Genomic DNA, 17091 nt, shown 5'->3' with positions numbered 1-17091 from the left:
TGCATGCTTAGAGGGCCGAAATGAAGCTTTTGTTTTTAAAAGGTCTACAAAGGTTTGTGCTAATATGATTGTTCTTGATAAGGACAGATTGGAGCTAAGATACAACAGGGGTCCCCTTCAGGCACTGGCTGAGGTGGTCAAGGAGAAGGGTACTTTCTGAGACAGCTGTGTAAGTAACTTAATATTCAGGGGAAAGTGCGTTCTCCAGGAGACAGATCGGGGCTCTCCACGCTTCACCGCTCCTGTCTTCCGTTACCGACCTTTTAGGATCTGGGTGTCATTTATTAAACAAAGTTGTAGTTCCTATTACAAGCACCTCACGTTAAAAAGTAACCTGGTGGTTTGTGCATCAAAATGTTATTAGAAAATTCATAGGTAGGGTTATGGGTGATTGCTATTTTCTTTGCTGTTTTAAAAATTTTTTCTGAAGTTTTAAATATATTGAGCAACTATTACTTTTATTGGAAGATAAAATTATTTCCATTAAAAAATGAAAACTCTGACAAAGTTCATATATTATTTAACTCTCTTTGCTTCAGAGACTTGGCCATGGAGATAAGAACCATGCAGATGCAGACAGATCACCTGTTTTTCTTCAGTTTGTCGACTGTGTCTGGCAAATGACAAGACAGGTAACTTATGTGTGTATCTACCTATTCTTCAATCTCCTTTAAATTGTTCTGCCAGAGTTGGGTCACTGATTATCTACATTTCATATAAAATGGAAATTCTTATAAGGTTTCTAAGTAATAGAACTATTGCCTAACTATCACATTATGAATTAAGAAATATTATTTGGAGGTAGTGTGAAACACTTGACAATTCGATTCCGTAAGATTTCAACAAGTGGCCCTGATAATAACCTGAAAGGTTTCCTCCTTTGTTGTGGCCAAGTATTTAAATAATGGCTGTGTATACCCAGAAGCTCATCTGTATATTGCTAAAGAGGTAAAGAAATGAAGAAATAGGCTAGGTTACTCAAGCAAAATAAAATCCCAATTTAAATAATTTTAATGGAAAAATGGATTTAGGTGAAATTATGGCAAGGTAGGTATGTAATAAGTTCCGTTATTTTTTTACTTCTTACCAACTTTCTAACAAACTGGTATAAAATATTAGTGTAAATGGATTTAGTCTTTTGGAAATACCAGAGAATGAAAAACACCTGGCTTATTATGGATCACTTCATTAATTAGGCGAGGGGTTGGCGTCTTAAAAATACTTAACTCTAGAAAAATCATCTTAAAACTCAAAAGTGGGATACAACTCATTGGTATGTCAGTTAATTGTTTATCCAAGGGTTTATGAGACCTCAAATAACCAGGAACTTGGTTTGTTTTTACACAGACTGCCACATGAACGTAAGGTAGGGCAACTGCTGGCTCTGCTTCACTTTGGGATCACATTTTAGCGGCAAGAAAGTACTATTTAATTCATTCACAGAAAATAAATGGTGATCCTCAGGTGAAATACCTCAATTATACTGTACATTGAATAATTTGTTTTTCCCCCGTAAGTATTCAGTTTGGGTGGATTAATTTGAAACCTGCTGGGTTAAATGAAGTATCGTAGAAGATATGGCTGCAGGATGAGGAGGCTGGTGTTTTCACACACATACTACAACTATGTGTACAGTTCAGTTTTATTCTGGCTATTAGGCCCTTGGTGTATTGTGAGAGGGGAGACGTTACATTCTCATTTTCATCATGTTTGTTACTACTTGTAGTGGGTTTGAACTTTTCCTTTGGAATTGTCTTTGAGGTAGTGTATCAGCTATGCCAGTCCTTACCTACCAAGGCCTTTTTGGGGTATTTGACCCAAACCAATAGGTCACACTTTTGACCATTACCATATTGGATTTTTAAATAACATTTCACTGTTGGCAGAAATCCAGTATGCCACAGCAAAGACCTAGAAAGTAGTTTGAAACCATGACCCCATGGATGGCTACGTGAAATGCTTTCCATCGGGAACACCTGGAAGGGGGCAACATGTGTGAATATTAGTGAATATTAGTTAGGAAACGAATCACATTTACCAGTTGTTTACATAGCAGAGTATATGACAAGTACACTTCTCCCTTAGTAATTGTGTTAACTTTTTATATGCTATATATCTAAAAGCAGTTTAACTCCAGTTATGAGCTTAAGTTACTGAATAATAGAAAATCAATTTAATCTTGTGTTTCTCAGAACTTTAAATATATTACAGTGATGTCTTTTAGACATCTAGTTATGTTTTTCTGTATATTTTCTTCCTTAACATAGATTAGTCACAGTGTTTATTGGCAATCATCAGTTTTATAAATAATTGAATGTTTGTGCAGAGACTTAAATAGCACATTTGTCAAAATGGGACCAATTATGTTGCAATTAGCTAGACTCCCCTCTCCTCCTACCTTCGCCCTCATCCCCATCCTCTCACTCCTGGGATCTGGATCAGTTGACGAAGGGCCTTTCAGATTTTAAACATGTAAGGAGAACAGAATATTCCTCCGGTGCCTAAGATTTTAAAAGCAATACCGGCGGTTAATGCTCTATTATAGTTTTGTTGTGGGGACATGCCCACTGATTAAACTCTCTTCTTATAATTGAGCTGTTTTGCCAAGAAGATAAAAAACTAATCACAGGCTTAGGTCTTTTGGGTTGCTGTGTAAGGAGTCATGATCCATTCTGGCTAATAAATAAGGCTGTTAAGGGTACATGACAACACAGAAGATGGGACTTACTTTGTAAATTAATACATGGGATTTAACAAAGTTTCTTACAATTGATTGGCTTTTTATTGGCAGGTGCTTGATCACCTGCTTCACTCAGCTTCACAGCCACAACAATTATTCAAGGCATGGTAGTTACCCTTCATTGTTTGGGAAATTTGCCACGTTACTTTGCTTAGGGCTTCCTAAATTTTAGGAAACGTCAAGGTAAAGTTGTTTTCAGCCCCATCCCTTTTGTTTGCAAGTCATGCTGTTTTCCTCCACTATTAGGTAGGGATCATTGGAAGCAATATTTCTTTCCCAAGTCTGCAATCCAGATATTCATGGAATTCCTTTTAAAGCAGCTGTATAATTGGTGCAACCTTACACACAAGCTTTGGAATTTTAAAATATTACACTGACAGGATGTTTAATCCTTCGCCTTCCTGGGATTTGTAATTCGTCCTTGATAAGTTCCCCACAAATTGCATTGTTTGATTGTTTGTGTAATATGAAGACATCCTGAAGGCATCCTCCTAGGTTAAGGAGAAGGCGGATTTTATTTTTTGTTAGAAAGAGGCTGCCCAAGTATTGATTGCAAGATACTCTAGTTTAACTGATGTTCCTTGAAAAGATAAGCAAGTGGGTTTTTAAATGATATGCATGTCTGCCCTGGGTATTTATTTTTGTGCACTGATGGTATTTTCTGGAGACATTGATGCTGAGTATTTTTGTGTATTAATTCCTAAAAACAGTGTTTTTTAAAAAAATTTAAAGTCTTACTATGTTGTTTATGTTCATTTTTGCCAGAGAAGGGCTAGAGTTGCCAAAATTGCCCAGGTCAAAAAACCCATCATCCTGCAAGTTCAGGGCTAGCAGAGACAGGGAGACAGAAACATCAGGTCAGACAATTCAAAGTCTTGCTCATAAGAAAGGGAGGTTTTTGGAAGAAATTGTCTCAGAAAAGTGGTAAAGTGATTTTTCAACAGAAAACCAAGCAGATAATGCCATAATGGCTTAGAAATATGTAGTTTGAATATTGTTTAGCCTAATTTTAAGTATTATAAAGGATCTACCCATATACAAGGATGAGTGTAGTTGAAAAGTCTTGTAATTTTGTATTTGTACTGTTCGATTTGCAGTTTCCTACAGCATTTGAATTCAATGAATATTTTCTCATTACCATTTTGGACCACCTATATAGCTGTTTATTCGGAACATTCCTCTGTAATAGTGAACAGCAGAGAGGAAAAGAGGTAAAATATGACACCCGCCCCCTCCCCGCGCCCAGTCTACTCCCAATACGTACTTTCCCTACTAGAGTGCATTTTGTGATGGATTTTAGTAGTTGTTCTTTTGCATGATTTATTTGGCCATATTTTATTTTATATGCTGTAATATGATTGCTTCTTTCCATATGTCTGAACCTGATTTATTTTAAACTACCTCTGTCACAAGGCTGAAGATGCCAGCTAGTTGTCAGGTGAGTTTATGGGTGGGAAGTAGTATCTGCTGAAGAGAACTTAAGTGTATCTGAGGGGCACAGAGTACTTGTTACTCTTTGCAGGATGGAAATCCTTCAAAGCAGGTGCAGAAAAATATAACTAGTAAAAAAATACGCATTTGAGTGTATTGACAGCTTAAATCCCAAAATATATTCTGCCTACATGACCCAGTTTTTTAATTGTAAAATACTATAAAACATTCAAACACCGAAAAAATACTATGTAGAAAGTTAAAGTTTGTTACCCCAACTTGGAGAGATATCACTATTAAGCGGTTGGTATTTACAAGAAACCGTGTAAGGATTACATTCATTCAAATTTTAGTTCTGTTTTCCTCAAATGCTTTCTTATGTGTGAAGTTATTAATCACCTTAATTGGTATCTCCCTCTGCATCCGCTTTTCATTCTGAAAAATGTGGCTACACAAGTTTATCCATGCTTTCCTATAGAGCATAGTGGCAGTGCTTGATGTGGAGCCAGGCTGCCTGGGTTCAAACTTCAATCTGATCTGTCACTTACTGTGTGACCCTGGGCAAGTTAATTTCTGCTTCTGTAAAACAGAATAGCACCTACTGTTGTGAGGATTCAGTAAACCATACAAACACTACAATAACTGCCATGTAGTAAGTGCTTCCTAGACTGTAAGTTCCTTGAAGGCAGATAGTAAATTTCTTCATTCACCATTATATCTTTAGTGTCTAGCACACAGTATTTCCATGCATAGTAGGCACTCAAGAATGACTGAATATTAGATAATTAAGAATAGCTAAGTTCCAAAGATACTTTAATTTTTTTGAGTGCCTGGAATGGGATTTACTATATCTTGATTTAATTTTTTTTTTTACCAATGTGTAATTTGCATTCCTTAAAGCTGACTCTTTTAAAGTATGTAATTTAGTGATTTTTGATATATCTGCGAGTTGTACAACCATCACCACTATTTTCAGAACATCGAAAAGAAATCCCGTATCTGTTAGTAGTTACTCCCCATTCTCTCCTGTCAGCCCCTGGCAGACACTATTCTGTTTCTACGGGTTTGCCTCTTTTGGACATTTCGTATAAATGCACTCATTCAAGATGTGGCCTTGGTGTCCGCTTCTTTCCCTTGGCATAATGCTGTCAAGGTTCAATTTGTGACATGAATTAATACTGCATTCCTTTTTATGATTGAATATTCCCATTGTATAAATAAATTATTTTACCCACTTATCAGTTATTGGACTTTTGGGTTGTTTGTACTTTTTGGCAATTAGGAGTAATGCTGCTTTGAACATCTGTGTATAGAGTTTTGTGGGCATGTTTTCAGTTCTCGGGTATATACCTAAGAGTGGAATTGCTAGTATGGTAACGCTAGGTTTAACTTTTTGAGGAACTGTACTGTTTTCCAATATCCTCTGATTTTAATGTAAGTGGGGCTTCACCGAAGTGTCAGTTGTCTCCCTCTAAAGAGACTTAAGTGATCACAATATATCTCTTTACAACTTTCTTCTAAAGTATAAATAGCTTATGTGATAGAGACTCAACTTATTTTTCCTTCTTACAGAATCTTCCTAAAAGGACTGTGTCACTGTGGTCTTACATAAATAGCCAGCTGGAAGAATTCACTAATCCTCTCTATGGGAGCTACAGCAATCACGTCCTTTATCCAGTAGCCAGCATGCGCCACCTAGAGCTCTGGGTGGGATATTACATAAGATGGAATCCACGGATGAAACCACAGGTATATGCTGGACAATACACGGTGGGAGTTTTCATCCATGCCACTGTATAAAATATCTTTGCCACCTTTAAAGCAACTAGAAAAATTATCTGCATATTTAATTTAAAAATTTTTTTCCCGTTAATAGTTATAATTGTGTAGTAGAAAAAGTACAACACATGGGGCAGGGGGGTGGGGAATGTGGCGATAATCAGTATACTTGGTTCTTATGCTGATTTTGCTTGGATGGCTTTGCACAATCACTTGTTTTGTCTTTTCTTCCCTCCTCTGTAAAATGAGGGTGTTGGACTGGGTACCTTCTAGAGATCTCATTTTAATAGGTTGGGCAAAATAGCTTTAGGAAAGTTTAAAAACTAACGAAATTCTGGTCCATTTTGAAATAAGGAATATTTACTACTTAGAACTGTTTAACTGACTGAAAATCTACAACTAAATGATAGGAAATCTTTTAGTATTTATTGGCCTTTATATTGTCTTGTTAAATATTTGTTATATTTGGAAAAGTACCAGTTGCAGGATACTCTGTGGAAATATTTGGGGGCACGAGGAAAGCCAGTGAAAAGACCAGTGGTGTCACTAGAGTCCTTGAAATTAATTTTCACTGATGTGCTACAAAGGTGGGTTTGGCCCCATGGCTGAATAAAAAACACACTTGGCAACAGTTAGGTAAAGAACTACCGTGTTTCCCCGAAAACAAGACCTAACCAGAAAATAAGCCCTACCATGATCTTTCAGGATGACATCCCCTGAACATAAGCCCTAATGCGTCTTTTGGAGCAGAAATTAATATAAGAGCCGGTCTTATTTTGGGGGAAACACGGAGTATACCAGAATGATTTGACTTTGGGTTTATTTAGGATTGCCTACTTGGAATAATTTTATGGTGTTTTGCTGTTGTAGGAGCCCATTCACAGCAGATACAAAGAACTTCTTGCTAAACGAGCAGAGCTTCAGAAAAAAGTAGAGGAACTACAGAGAGAGATTTCCAACCGGTCAACCTCATCCTCAGAGAGAGCCAGTTCTCCTGCACAGTGTGTCACTCCTGTCCAAACTGTTGTATGAAAGGACTGTTAGATGGGGCCATCATCGCCATGAACTCTTGATTACAATGGCAGCTTAATAGAAAGTCTTCTGAATTTACAACCCATCTGTGAGAGATATTCAGTTGCTTATTTATTTTAAGTCTCTCTAGGATGAGTGCAGAATTCTAGCAGTACAGGTGGCTTAAGTGAAATAACCCCATATGTAATTACATGACCATAACATGTCACCCAAAGATTATTAAAATGCTGCAATACTGGATCCACAGTGGGAATAAGTTTCTAGTTTCAAAAGCAAAGTGCTGTCTCAGAAATTCTGGTGTCTGGTAAAATCAAAATACAAACCCCTTCAAAAATGTACCTCTTGACGGAAGAGAGCTCATTGCAGAGGGTGCATCAGTCGTCAAACCAACACTGAATTCTGTGGCGTTATACGTAGGTGGCCTCAGTGTCATGGGAGATGAAGAATCATTTGATACTTCTTTTCCCATCATGGGTTTTTCCTTTGTTTGATTTACTTTCGTTACACCTACATTCTTCATATATGATAAGGCAAAGTCTTGAGTATATTATGATGTAGTAGTTGAAATTTACTGCTGTTATTTATGTACTTATTTAAGATGTATTATTAGATACCTGTACAAAATCACACCTGATAGATGTGCTTGTGGGGAGGACAGAGGAGAAAGGAGTAGCTGTCCAGGATTTCAAAGAATTCCACCTCCTTCAGATTAATTTCCACTTTCCCAATTACTAGAAACATGAAACATTTTAAAAACTCATCTACCTTACTTTAGATTTGTTGGTGTGTCTGAACACAAGTTAATTGGTAAGTTTTGAGGCAATATTTTAAACAGTTTACTAGGACTGACTTTTTTTCTGAAGTCTTTGTAAACTGTTTATGGTGAGCACTATGCTCAGATTTTACAGGAAATACTACTGCTCTCCTTTGCAAATTCTGTTAATTCCACTGACTAATTTACCAAAGAACTTACTGCATGTAAAAACGTATTCCAATCTCATTGCCAGTAAGGGAAACCCTGCCGCACCGTTGGCCTGCTGCAGTAAGAATTCAGTGCTGGTATAAACACAGTCCCCGGCGTCTGTTTTATTCTACACGAGAGCCATATGTTATGTACTGTAACAAAGGAGTTTCTTGCCTCTTGGGCCTTTAATTAGAATTTCCACTGACTTTGAAACTTTGTCCTTATCCTAAGTTATTTACTTTAAGTTTCTTTTGCAGAAACGTTACTTGGAATTTTATTAAGGAAATAGGTGTCTGCTAGCATCTACTCCAACATGAAATGTTCAGTTTGACACTATTTTCCCTTGAATACACAAATCCAACAATACTCAAAAATACAGTATTTTTTCATTAATTTACTTATAGTCTGAACCTTAGTCCTGCTTCTCTTGGTACCAAAATGATTTGGTAATTGTGTGAAATTTGTCGTAAGAATTTATAACGGTATTTAAGTAGCCAGTCTACCAATATTAAAGCCAATATTTTATAAATCCATTCTCTGCTGTCCATTCTAACATTTTTCCTTTAGTATGCTAAACAATTATGGCACAAACGTAAAGAGCATTAAACATAACTACACTACAATTTGCTAACAAATTCACAGACTCAAGTTAATTTGTGACATCAAAAATATAAAAAGGGAAAAAGAGGATTAAAGCTTTATAGGTAAATAAAATAAATTGCTATCAGCATAAAATGGACTATTTTATGTATGAAATATTTTATGTAAACCTTATGGTAAGCACAAAGCAAAACTCTAGAGCAGAGACATGAGACATGAAAAACCACCAATTTACAAAAGTAGACCAAAACCGAAGGAAAAAGAAACAATGGAGAGACAAAATAACCAGAAGGTGAAATCTGAAAAGGCAGTAGTAAGTCCTTACATATCAATAATCACCCTAAATGTACATGGAATTCACCAACCAAAAGGTACAGAGGGGATGGATGGATAAAAAAAACAAGACCCAAATATATGCTGCCTATAGGAGACTCATTTCAGATGTAAAGGAGAAGATATTTCAAGCAAGTGGAAAAAAAACAAAGCAGGCACAGCTATACTTCGATCAGTCAAAATAGACTTCAAGCCAAAAATGGTGAAACAGGCAAAGAAAAATTCTATAATGATAAAAGGGTCAATACATCAAGACAAAATAATCATACAAATATACACTCTCAACACTTGAGCGCCACACATACTAAGCAAATATTAATGTATTAAAGGAGAAATAGACAAACAATAATAGTAGGGGACTCCAGTACCACCCTATCACCAATGGAAAGATCAGCCAGACAGGAAATCTACAAGAAAATACTACAAGGAATTAAAACATACTTTAGAACAACATACCACCCAACAGCAGCATATAGTTTTCTCAAGTGCACCCGTGACCATTCTCCAGGAGAGATCATACGATAGGACACAAAATAAATCAGCAAATGTAAGACTGAAATCATACCAACCACAATGGTAAGAAACAAGAAATCAAAAAGGAAAGTGAGAAGATCTACAAATACATCGAAACTAAATTGCATACTTCTACACAACCAATGGGTGAAAGAAATCAAAAAGGAAATAAAAATTACCTCAAAATGGAAATACAAATCAAATCCTGTGAATGAGGGAGGTAAAAGCAGGTATAGCAATAAAAACATATTAAGAAATTAGATCTCATAAACAACCTAACAACTACAAAAAGAACAAATTAAGCCCAAAGTTAGCAGAAGGGAGAAAATAAACATCGGAGTGGAAATAAATGAAATAGAGACCAGAAGCGTAAAGGAAAGGATCAATGAAAGTAGAAGGGTTCACTGAAAAGATAAATAAAATTGACAAACCTTTAGCTAGACTAAGAAGATTCAAAATTAAAAATGAAAAGAGGAGACATTACAACTGATACTACAGAAATATGTAGGATCGTAAGATCGTACTATCAATTATAGGCCAACAAATCACATAATCTAGGAAAAATGGAGACATTTCTAGGAACACAAAACCTACCAAGATTGAATCAGGAATAGAAAATCTGAATAGACCAATAACAAGAGGTTGAATGAGTAATCAAACAATTCCCAATACAGAAAACTCAAAAGACTCTGCACAGCAAAAGAAACAACAAAACAAAAAGACAGCCTACAGAATGGGAGAAAATTTTTGCAAACCATGTATTGGATAAGCAGTTAATACCCAGAATACAACTTACAAAAAAACCCAAACAATCTGATTTTAAAAGGGCGGAAGAATTTAAAAGACATTTTCCCAAAGAAGAGAGCCAGTTGTGTTTTATAACTTTATAAACATCTATGAATATGGTTGTACAGGTGTACTTTTTCCTTTATGATCAGGGGTATAAAGTTTAGAGACTTGTACACAGTTAAGTTGAAGCTCCTTAGGAGTCTCTTGTGACTTGTCTGCTTCCCTTTTTATTCTTATCTGCATACTCAACTTTGATCTAACCAGTACTACCCAGCTAGTCACAATTCTCTGTACACTGCAGATTCCTGCCTCTTTGCTTTGTTCATTTCACTTTGTTCACCAGAACGCTGTTCTCTAGCGTTTAGGCATCATTTCCTCCAGAAGGTTTTCCTGTTCCATCAGTACCTGCTCTGCCATGCCCCAGCTTCCTCTGTGCTCCCGTAACAGTGCACATGCTATCTCCACTGCGCTCACCATATTGAAATGAAGTCGGTATCTCCCACCTGCCTGCGAGCACGCCTTTCTTCCTCAGCTTGGTGTTCATGTTGGCGTTTTACACGTAGAACATTCTTGTAGTGGAAATGCACTGCGATAAAGCTGCCATACAACGGAACTGGATGGATGACAAGATAATCCTCGGCTGTAAGTGTTCTGATAAGGGAAGCAGTGTTCTCTCGTTTTCAGTTCTCACCTGAGGGTATCAAAAGCTGGAGTAGATATTTCAGTTTGATGCCTGAGGAAAGGGGTAGCTTTTACCAACATTAAACCGCTCTTCTAATTAGGACTTGGAGCCACTACAATGCAAGTGAGGTTTACAACATTAAAGACCTGAAATTCAAACACAGAGATAACAAAAGTTTTAATAGTTGAAAAGGTGGTTGAGACACCAAGAAACATTTTCCATGTCACAAAGCAGTGAGTGATTCCTTGGATCTATAGCCTCAATTTGAGGCTATAGATCCATGAATTTGATGAAGATACAAACCCGCTCATCAGAAAATTGTACATGCAAGCAAAAGTTTACATACAATTTCAGGAGATTCACAAATATCCCCAAATCTAAAGCCCCTAAAATAAGAACTCTGTAGGAAAATCATTCAGTAAGAGGCCTAATAAGCTTAGTGCCCAGATAGCCACTACAATTCATGCTGGTTATCTAGATAAAATCCTAGAATTCTTTCAATCCCAGGGAGGCATAAAAAGGAATCTTTAGTATGTGGCTGATGAGTTTTTCAGTACTCTTAGAGTATTTTATCACACACGAGGAGATAATTCGATCTCATAGGGTTTAGTTTCTATGTAAGCATGAGAAAAGCAAGTAAATTACGAAACACCAGATATTCTTATTGTTTCTCATAATATGCTAATGTTCTGTTTAGAAATGCATTTTTTGCAGAGATTACAACAAATAAAGCCTTTATTATCAGGCTGATATGGAAAATTGCAGTTTCCTTAAAAAAGCTGCTTTATTGATTTAAGTGGCAAATTTATAAAAAGGTAACATGTCTTGATCTATTCAAAATTACGATTTACATTAACATAATGACAATTGCACGTGTACAGTTAATACTGCACACATATTGTACACCAAAAGTAAATATCCAAGGAGTCTTCTTAGATTTAAGATTAAAATCCATAATGCATTGAACTCAATAGCATGATTACAAACACGTACTATTTAAAAATAAATGTATATGCTTTACCATACCACTCCTTCTCTCTTCATTCCAAAACCTCATTTACTTCATTAACAATTTGTTTACACTTTAAAAAATGCATTTATAATCTTTACAGTTAATTGACTAAAAATGAATGCCTGGGTCTTTAAAAAAAAAGCTTTACCAGTGGATTAAAAATCAATAGAAGTGTATTTAATACTGAGTGATGTTTGAAATGTCAAAAAGCAAAACAAAACAAGACTCTTAAATATGTATAAATATTTAAATATAGAAAACCTCCATCAAGTTAAAAATAAAGTCTATTTAATGGTTGTACTATAAAGGAGAAATGGGCAATTCATGCCGGAGAAGATTCAAAAATGAGACGTTTCAAGCAAACACTGCCTATGGACAGCCTCATATTTGGATAATTTAAACCTAATTTTAATTTTACTTAAAGAACAATTTAAAAAAATCACACCCACAAGTAAAAAATTGGTAATTTGTTTACGAAGCACAATATTTCAGTACAGCAAATTCATCTCAAACAAACAGTATGTGTGGCTTCTTAGCTTTTCAAACTCCGATTTCCATTTAGATGGTTTAACATGTAGTCGTGATGGGTAACACAGAAAGCCTGTGTAATGAAGCCTGGGCCCCTTAAAACCTGGTAATTGCAACATAAGAGTATGAGACCTGGCAAGTAAATTGTCAACATCTGAATGATGAGGTACAAATTATCTTAATAAAATTTATGACCTTATTACCAGTCAGTAATCCCAACACAAATTATTGCTTTGTAATGAACTCTGTATGGTTTGCATGTCCTTCAATAACTGAAGATTTTTCCTGCTTTTTTCTCCAGGTCTGGGTTTGGCAAAGTCCTTTTTATTTGTGGTCCCTGTGATTCCAGAAGAACGGCTGCTGCTGTTTCCTTCTTCATCAAGAGTCTTTTTGGTGGTTCTTAATTCCCTCTTCTGCTTCTCTGTCTTCTGTTTCTCCAGCTATACCAAATAAGCAAGGCATAGAAAAAGGAGAATTTAATGAAAACATTCTCTTCTGACAACTGATACTTTATTCTGATACTAACTAAAATGCAAATAATATATTCTATTTTTTTGAGACTTCAAAAATCTGTTGTACTACTAATCATTTACTACTCAGTGCTTAAAATATACAGTGACATACAAGGAAGTCTGGTGCTGTATCACAAGTTAAGGCATGTGGCCCAAGTGCAGAAAAGGTAAGTGAGAAGCTTGGGGGTTTGGGAGAAGGCCTCAAGGAGGAGGCAAAAAACCTGACACGGGAAATGAAGGATAGGAAGGATTTAGGAGATGAAGGAGAGGAGAAAGAAAGGCATTCTAGAAATTAGTCTGAGCAGGCACAAAAGTATGTTTCAGATAGACGAAGAGATGTAGTGGTAATGTATTAATACTATAAAAAGGATTTTTATTTTGTTATTTCACTATTATTTACATGAATTCATTTATTTAAATAATTATTATAAATTAAGAATAACTTATTAAAATAGAGGAGCTTTATTTTCACTTTAGCTGCAGGCTAAAATAAACTGCTGCTGGCATGTTGGTGTTCCACTGAAGAGAATAGTCTAATGTACAAGAAACAAATCTGACCATTACACCTACAGGAATCATTTGCTTGCCATTTCTTTTTTTGAAAAATGAATCTTCTCATCTATAAAATGAAATAATATATATGTACTTAACAAGCCTTCCATGAAAATTAAGTTTTAAGATGACATTTTCAAAGCACCTTGCAACCAATTAATGCCAGCCGAACCTGTGCTGCTGTCTTCTCCAGTGGTAACCCACCATCCTCTTCCTCCAAGTGAGATCCAGCAGCAAGTCACCCTGATATTTCTATTTCCAAAACACACCTCAAATCCGTCTCTTCTCCCCAGCTGCAGTCACCATCAGAGGTCAGCTTAAAAGGCCCCTCAGCGGGTCCCTCAGCTTCCCTGACCCATCCCCACCCCCTCCCAGGGGTCACAGTAATCTCTTAAATACATGAATCATTATGTTTCTTTCCACATGAAAACCCTGGAGTGTGACTTCCCACTGCACTTAGTAGATACTAAATAGATGGTTGTTTTATTCATTTAATTAGTAACAAATGTAACTAACGATTTTTTCACATATTTATATCTGATTCCTTTAGAAATGAGACTTTCTAGGTTCTGTTAAAGACTTGGGTAAACTTAGAATCATTTAAATTCCTCACAGAAGTGACAAGTTTGTTGATATAAAGGTAGGAATATTAAATATATTCAGTATTTGAAGGACGTATCTTAGATGATAAAATCTATTCCAAGAGACTGCAAGACAGTTGTCTTATTTCCTAGCCCATTTAACACGAATTCTTAATATTTAATAAACTGAATTAACAAGTGTCTAAAGAAAGTCTTCCTGTAGCTCCCTATCTATGATACACTTACAATGCCATCAATATATTGACTAAAAAGGTGTTTCTGTTACTGTTGTTATTTTCTAATCATTAGAAACACGTGAAGAAAAACTGAGTTACCTGGGCTTGATATTTTCGAACTTTAGTTATTTGATTGGCTTTTGCCTCCATCCTTCCCACTAATGCCTCCAGTTCGCACTCTAAATTGTCTTTCAGTTCAACAGTTGGTGATTCTTGTATAAGTTTTGCAAGCTGCTGATGATCACTATATAAAAAACAAAAGTAGGGCTTGTTTACGTTTCCTATGATTCGTGGTTAGGCCCATACATCTCACTCATATGGGACCACTGCTCTGTGCATTAAAGACTCATTGTTTTTTTTAATACACCAACACATTTTCAAATTAACAGTGACAGTTTAAAATTCCAAGAAAGGCACTGAAGGCAAATGCCAAAAATTCTTAATTTAAAAGTTAATTATATTTCCAAACTGCCCCCCACAAGAGTATTAACGCATCTAGAAAGGAAAATCTAGAGAAGGACCATGGTTTAGCAAACAGTCACACCCTAATTTATCAGGTAAGTTTAGCGTAATGTATATATCAAGCTTCCAAACAAGGAAATAAAACTTAAATGTAAACCTTGGTCTTCAAAACAGTTAACAATATTAGAAAGGGAGAGATTTCACCCAGAACAGTTGTATTTGTTAATGTCCTAGTAACTTGCTCAGTGGTTGGCGCAATGATTGTGCTCAACAAATATTTGTTGAACAAAGATTAAGATTGGTAAAGTCATCGAGAAGTTAAAACAAGATTTTACAACTACATTAAAAAAAAAAAAAAACACCTAAAACTCACAAACTCATTTGCCCAAATTCATCTTGTAGTGTCTGTAAGACTTCTGACAACTCTTCATTAATGCTGCTCGAGGAGGGAGGTGTTGCTGACAACTTCTTAGTCCTGCCACTTCGTGAAGGCACTTGCTTCGTCAAGGGAACGCTGCTGACGACTCGATCATTGCACAGGGCTTTACTGTGCTGCTTCATTAGGTGCAAGACATGCTGCACGTTGGCTACCACAGCATGGCTGGGGCTGGTGGACTGAAGAAAAATGAAGAGAACGAATTGAAGCCACATCCTCTAAATCTGTTCTTTTTACTCCCTAACCTGAGTAAAAAGACATCCCACACCCCCCAAAAAGCCTGACCTAAGTCTCCTACTCTGGAGTGAATCAGTTACCAACTCCCATGTATTTAGCACTTGAAGTATCTCCAATAGGCCTTTGATACTCCACCCTGCTGGCAGTCACCTGTTTCTGTACTCGCCTCTATGAGCCACAGGAAGAACATCCTAACTGGTCTGTCTGCTCCCAGCCTCTTCAGTCTCTAACTCCACAGTGCTATCACTTCTCTTCCGAACATATTATTCTGATCAAGCTGTTCTAATTGGCATCCTCTGATGGTAAGCTCACTGATTTCAAACTCCTCAGAGCAGAAAATTAGGCCTTATTACTGAGCTGCAGTTTACTCCTACAGGAATCATTTGCTTGCCATTTCTTTTTTTGAAAAATGAATTTTCTCATCTATAAAATGAAATAATATATACGTACTTAACATGTCCTCATATCTCATCTCGTAATTTGTCTCCATTACTTCTTTTGTGTGACAACTTTTATACCATTCTTTAAAACCCAGTTCAAATCTATAATTTTTGAAGACTTCCTTAAAACCCCCAGGTAATTAGTGTTCATTCAGAGATCACCTATGGCATTTATCTCTATCATAGTATTTATCACAATATACTGTAATTGTATTTGTGTGTATCAGCTATTAAACAGTGTGTAGTAGGAACTGTTATTGTATTGATTGCTCCATCCTGGAATAGTAAGAAGCACTAAATGTTTGCCAATATTAACAACAGGAAAAACCTGGTAGCCTTCTTGAAGTTTGTGTTTCGAACACTAAACAATAATCTCAATTTCAATTCATAAACAGACGGCTGTTCTAACTCAGCTCCAGAAGAATCATCTAGACAGCATATTTAAAATGCAAATTCCCAGGCAGCACTCCAGACTCAGTGCGAGGTCAGGGGTTGGAAAGGTGTATTTTTAAGTCTGCCAAATTGATTCTGATCAGCCAGGTTTGGAAACCACTGTGCTAAGCTAAACAGATACTGTTTTTATCCTAGTTTCTACTATTAGGTAGTAAACTGATTCCAGCAATACACTGTTGTACACACCACATCAAAGTGGGGTTTATTCCAGCAATGCCAGGCTAATTCCATATTTGAAAATCAATCTATTTAATCCAGCATCTCAGTAGGGTAAGAAAGAAAACTCATATAATCATGTAATTTGATGAAGAAGAGCACTGGAAAAAGTCAAACACCCATTCGGGGCATAAACATTCAGCAAATAGGAGCAGAGGGGTATTTCCTCAAGTTGATAAAGAGCACTGGCTGAGAACCTACCCCTGATGCCAGACTGACTGGTGAAAAGACTGAAAGCCTTCCCTTTAAGACCAGCAAACAGGCAAGGATGTCCACTCTCATCACGCTTACCTAAACTGTCCCTATTTATAGATGACATGACTCTCTACACAGAAAACTTTAAGCAATCCAAAAAATAACTCCCAGGACGAATAAATGAATTCAACAAGGTAACAGAAATTAGGAGCAACGTACAAAAACCAAATATACTAGCAATGATCATGTAGAAACTGAATTAAAACTAAATACAATTTACAATCACTCAAAAAATATTTGAGTATAAATCTACTAAAATAGATATGGGACTAATATGTTGAAAACCATAAAACACTGATAAAAGAAAT

The 17091-nt window shown here is 36.2% G+C and overlaps 2 protein-coding genes across 8 annotated transcripts in view; one reads left to right on the top strand and one right to left on the bottom strand.

The window, feature by feature from the left end:
• MTMR2 (myotubularin related protein 2) overlaps positions 1–8681 on the top strand; it is a 95335-nt gene extending 86654 nt beyond the window's left edge. For all 6 annotated transcript variants that reach the window (XM_081061612.1, XM_081061616.1, XM_081061615.1 and 3 more), the window contains 4 exons: positions 540–632; positions 3838–3951; positions 5744–5920; positions 6821–8681. In XM_081061612.1, coding sequence (XP_080917738.1) covers positions 540–632; positions 3838–3951; positions 5744–5920; positions 6821–6982 — 546 coding nt within the window. In that variant the 3' untranslated portion in view covers positions 6983–8681. The remainder of the gene's footprint in view (positions 1–539; positions 633–3837; positions 3952–5743; positions 5921–6820) is intronic.
• A 1450-nt stretch (positions 8682–10131) lies between these two features.
• Positions 10132–17091, bottom strand: part of CEP57 (centrosomal protein 57) — a 44083-nt gene continuing 37123 nt past the window's right edge. The window contains exons 9-12 of one of the 2 annotated variants that reach the window (XM_081061624.1): positions 15120–15361; positions 14384–14528; positions 12599–12843; positions 10132–11009 (exon numbers count right to left, since the gene is read on the bottom strand). In XM_081061624.1, coding sequence (XP_080917750.1) covers positions 12610–12843; positions 14384–14528; positions 15120–15361 — 621 coding nt within the window. In that variant the 3' untranslated portion in view covers positions 10132–11009; positions 12599–12609. The other variant, XM_081061625.1, reaches the window with a different exon arrangement.

Source organism: Rhinolophus hipposideros (assembly GCF_964194185.1).
Source record: "Rhinolophus hipposideros genome assembly, chromosome: 10".
Taxonomy (NCBI): Eukaryota; Metazoa; Chordata; class Mammalia; order Chiroptera; family Rhinolophidae; genus Rhinolophus; species Rhinolophus hipposideros.
The sequence above is the reverse complement of the archived record's forward strand: the minus strand, read 5'-3'. Positions and strand labels throughout refer to the sequence as shown.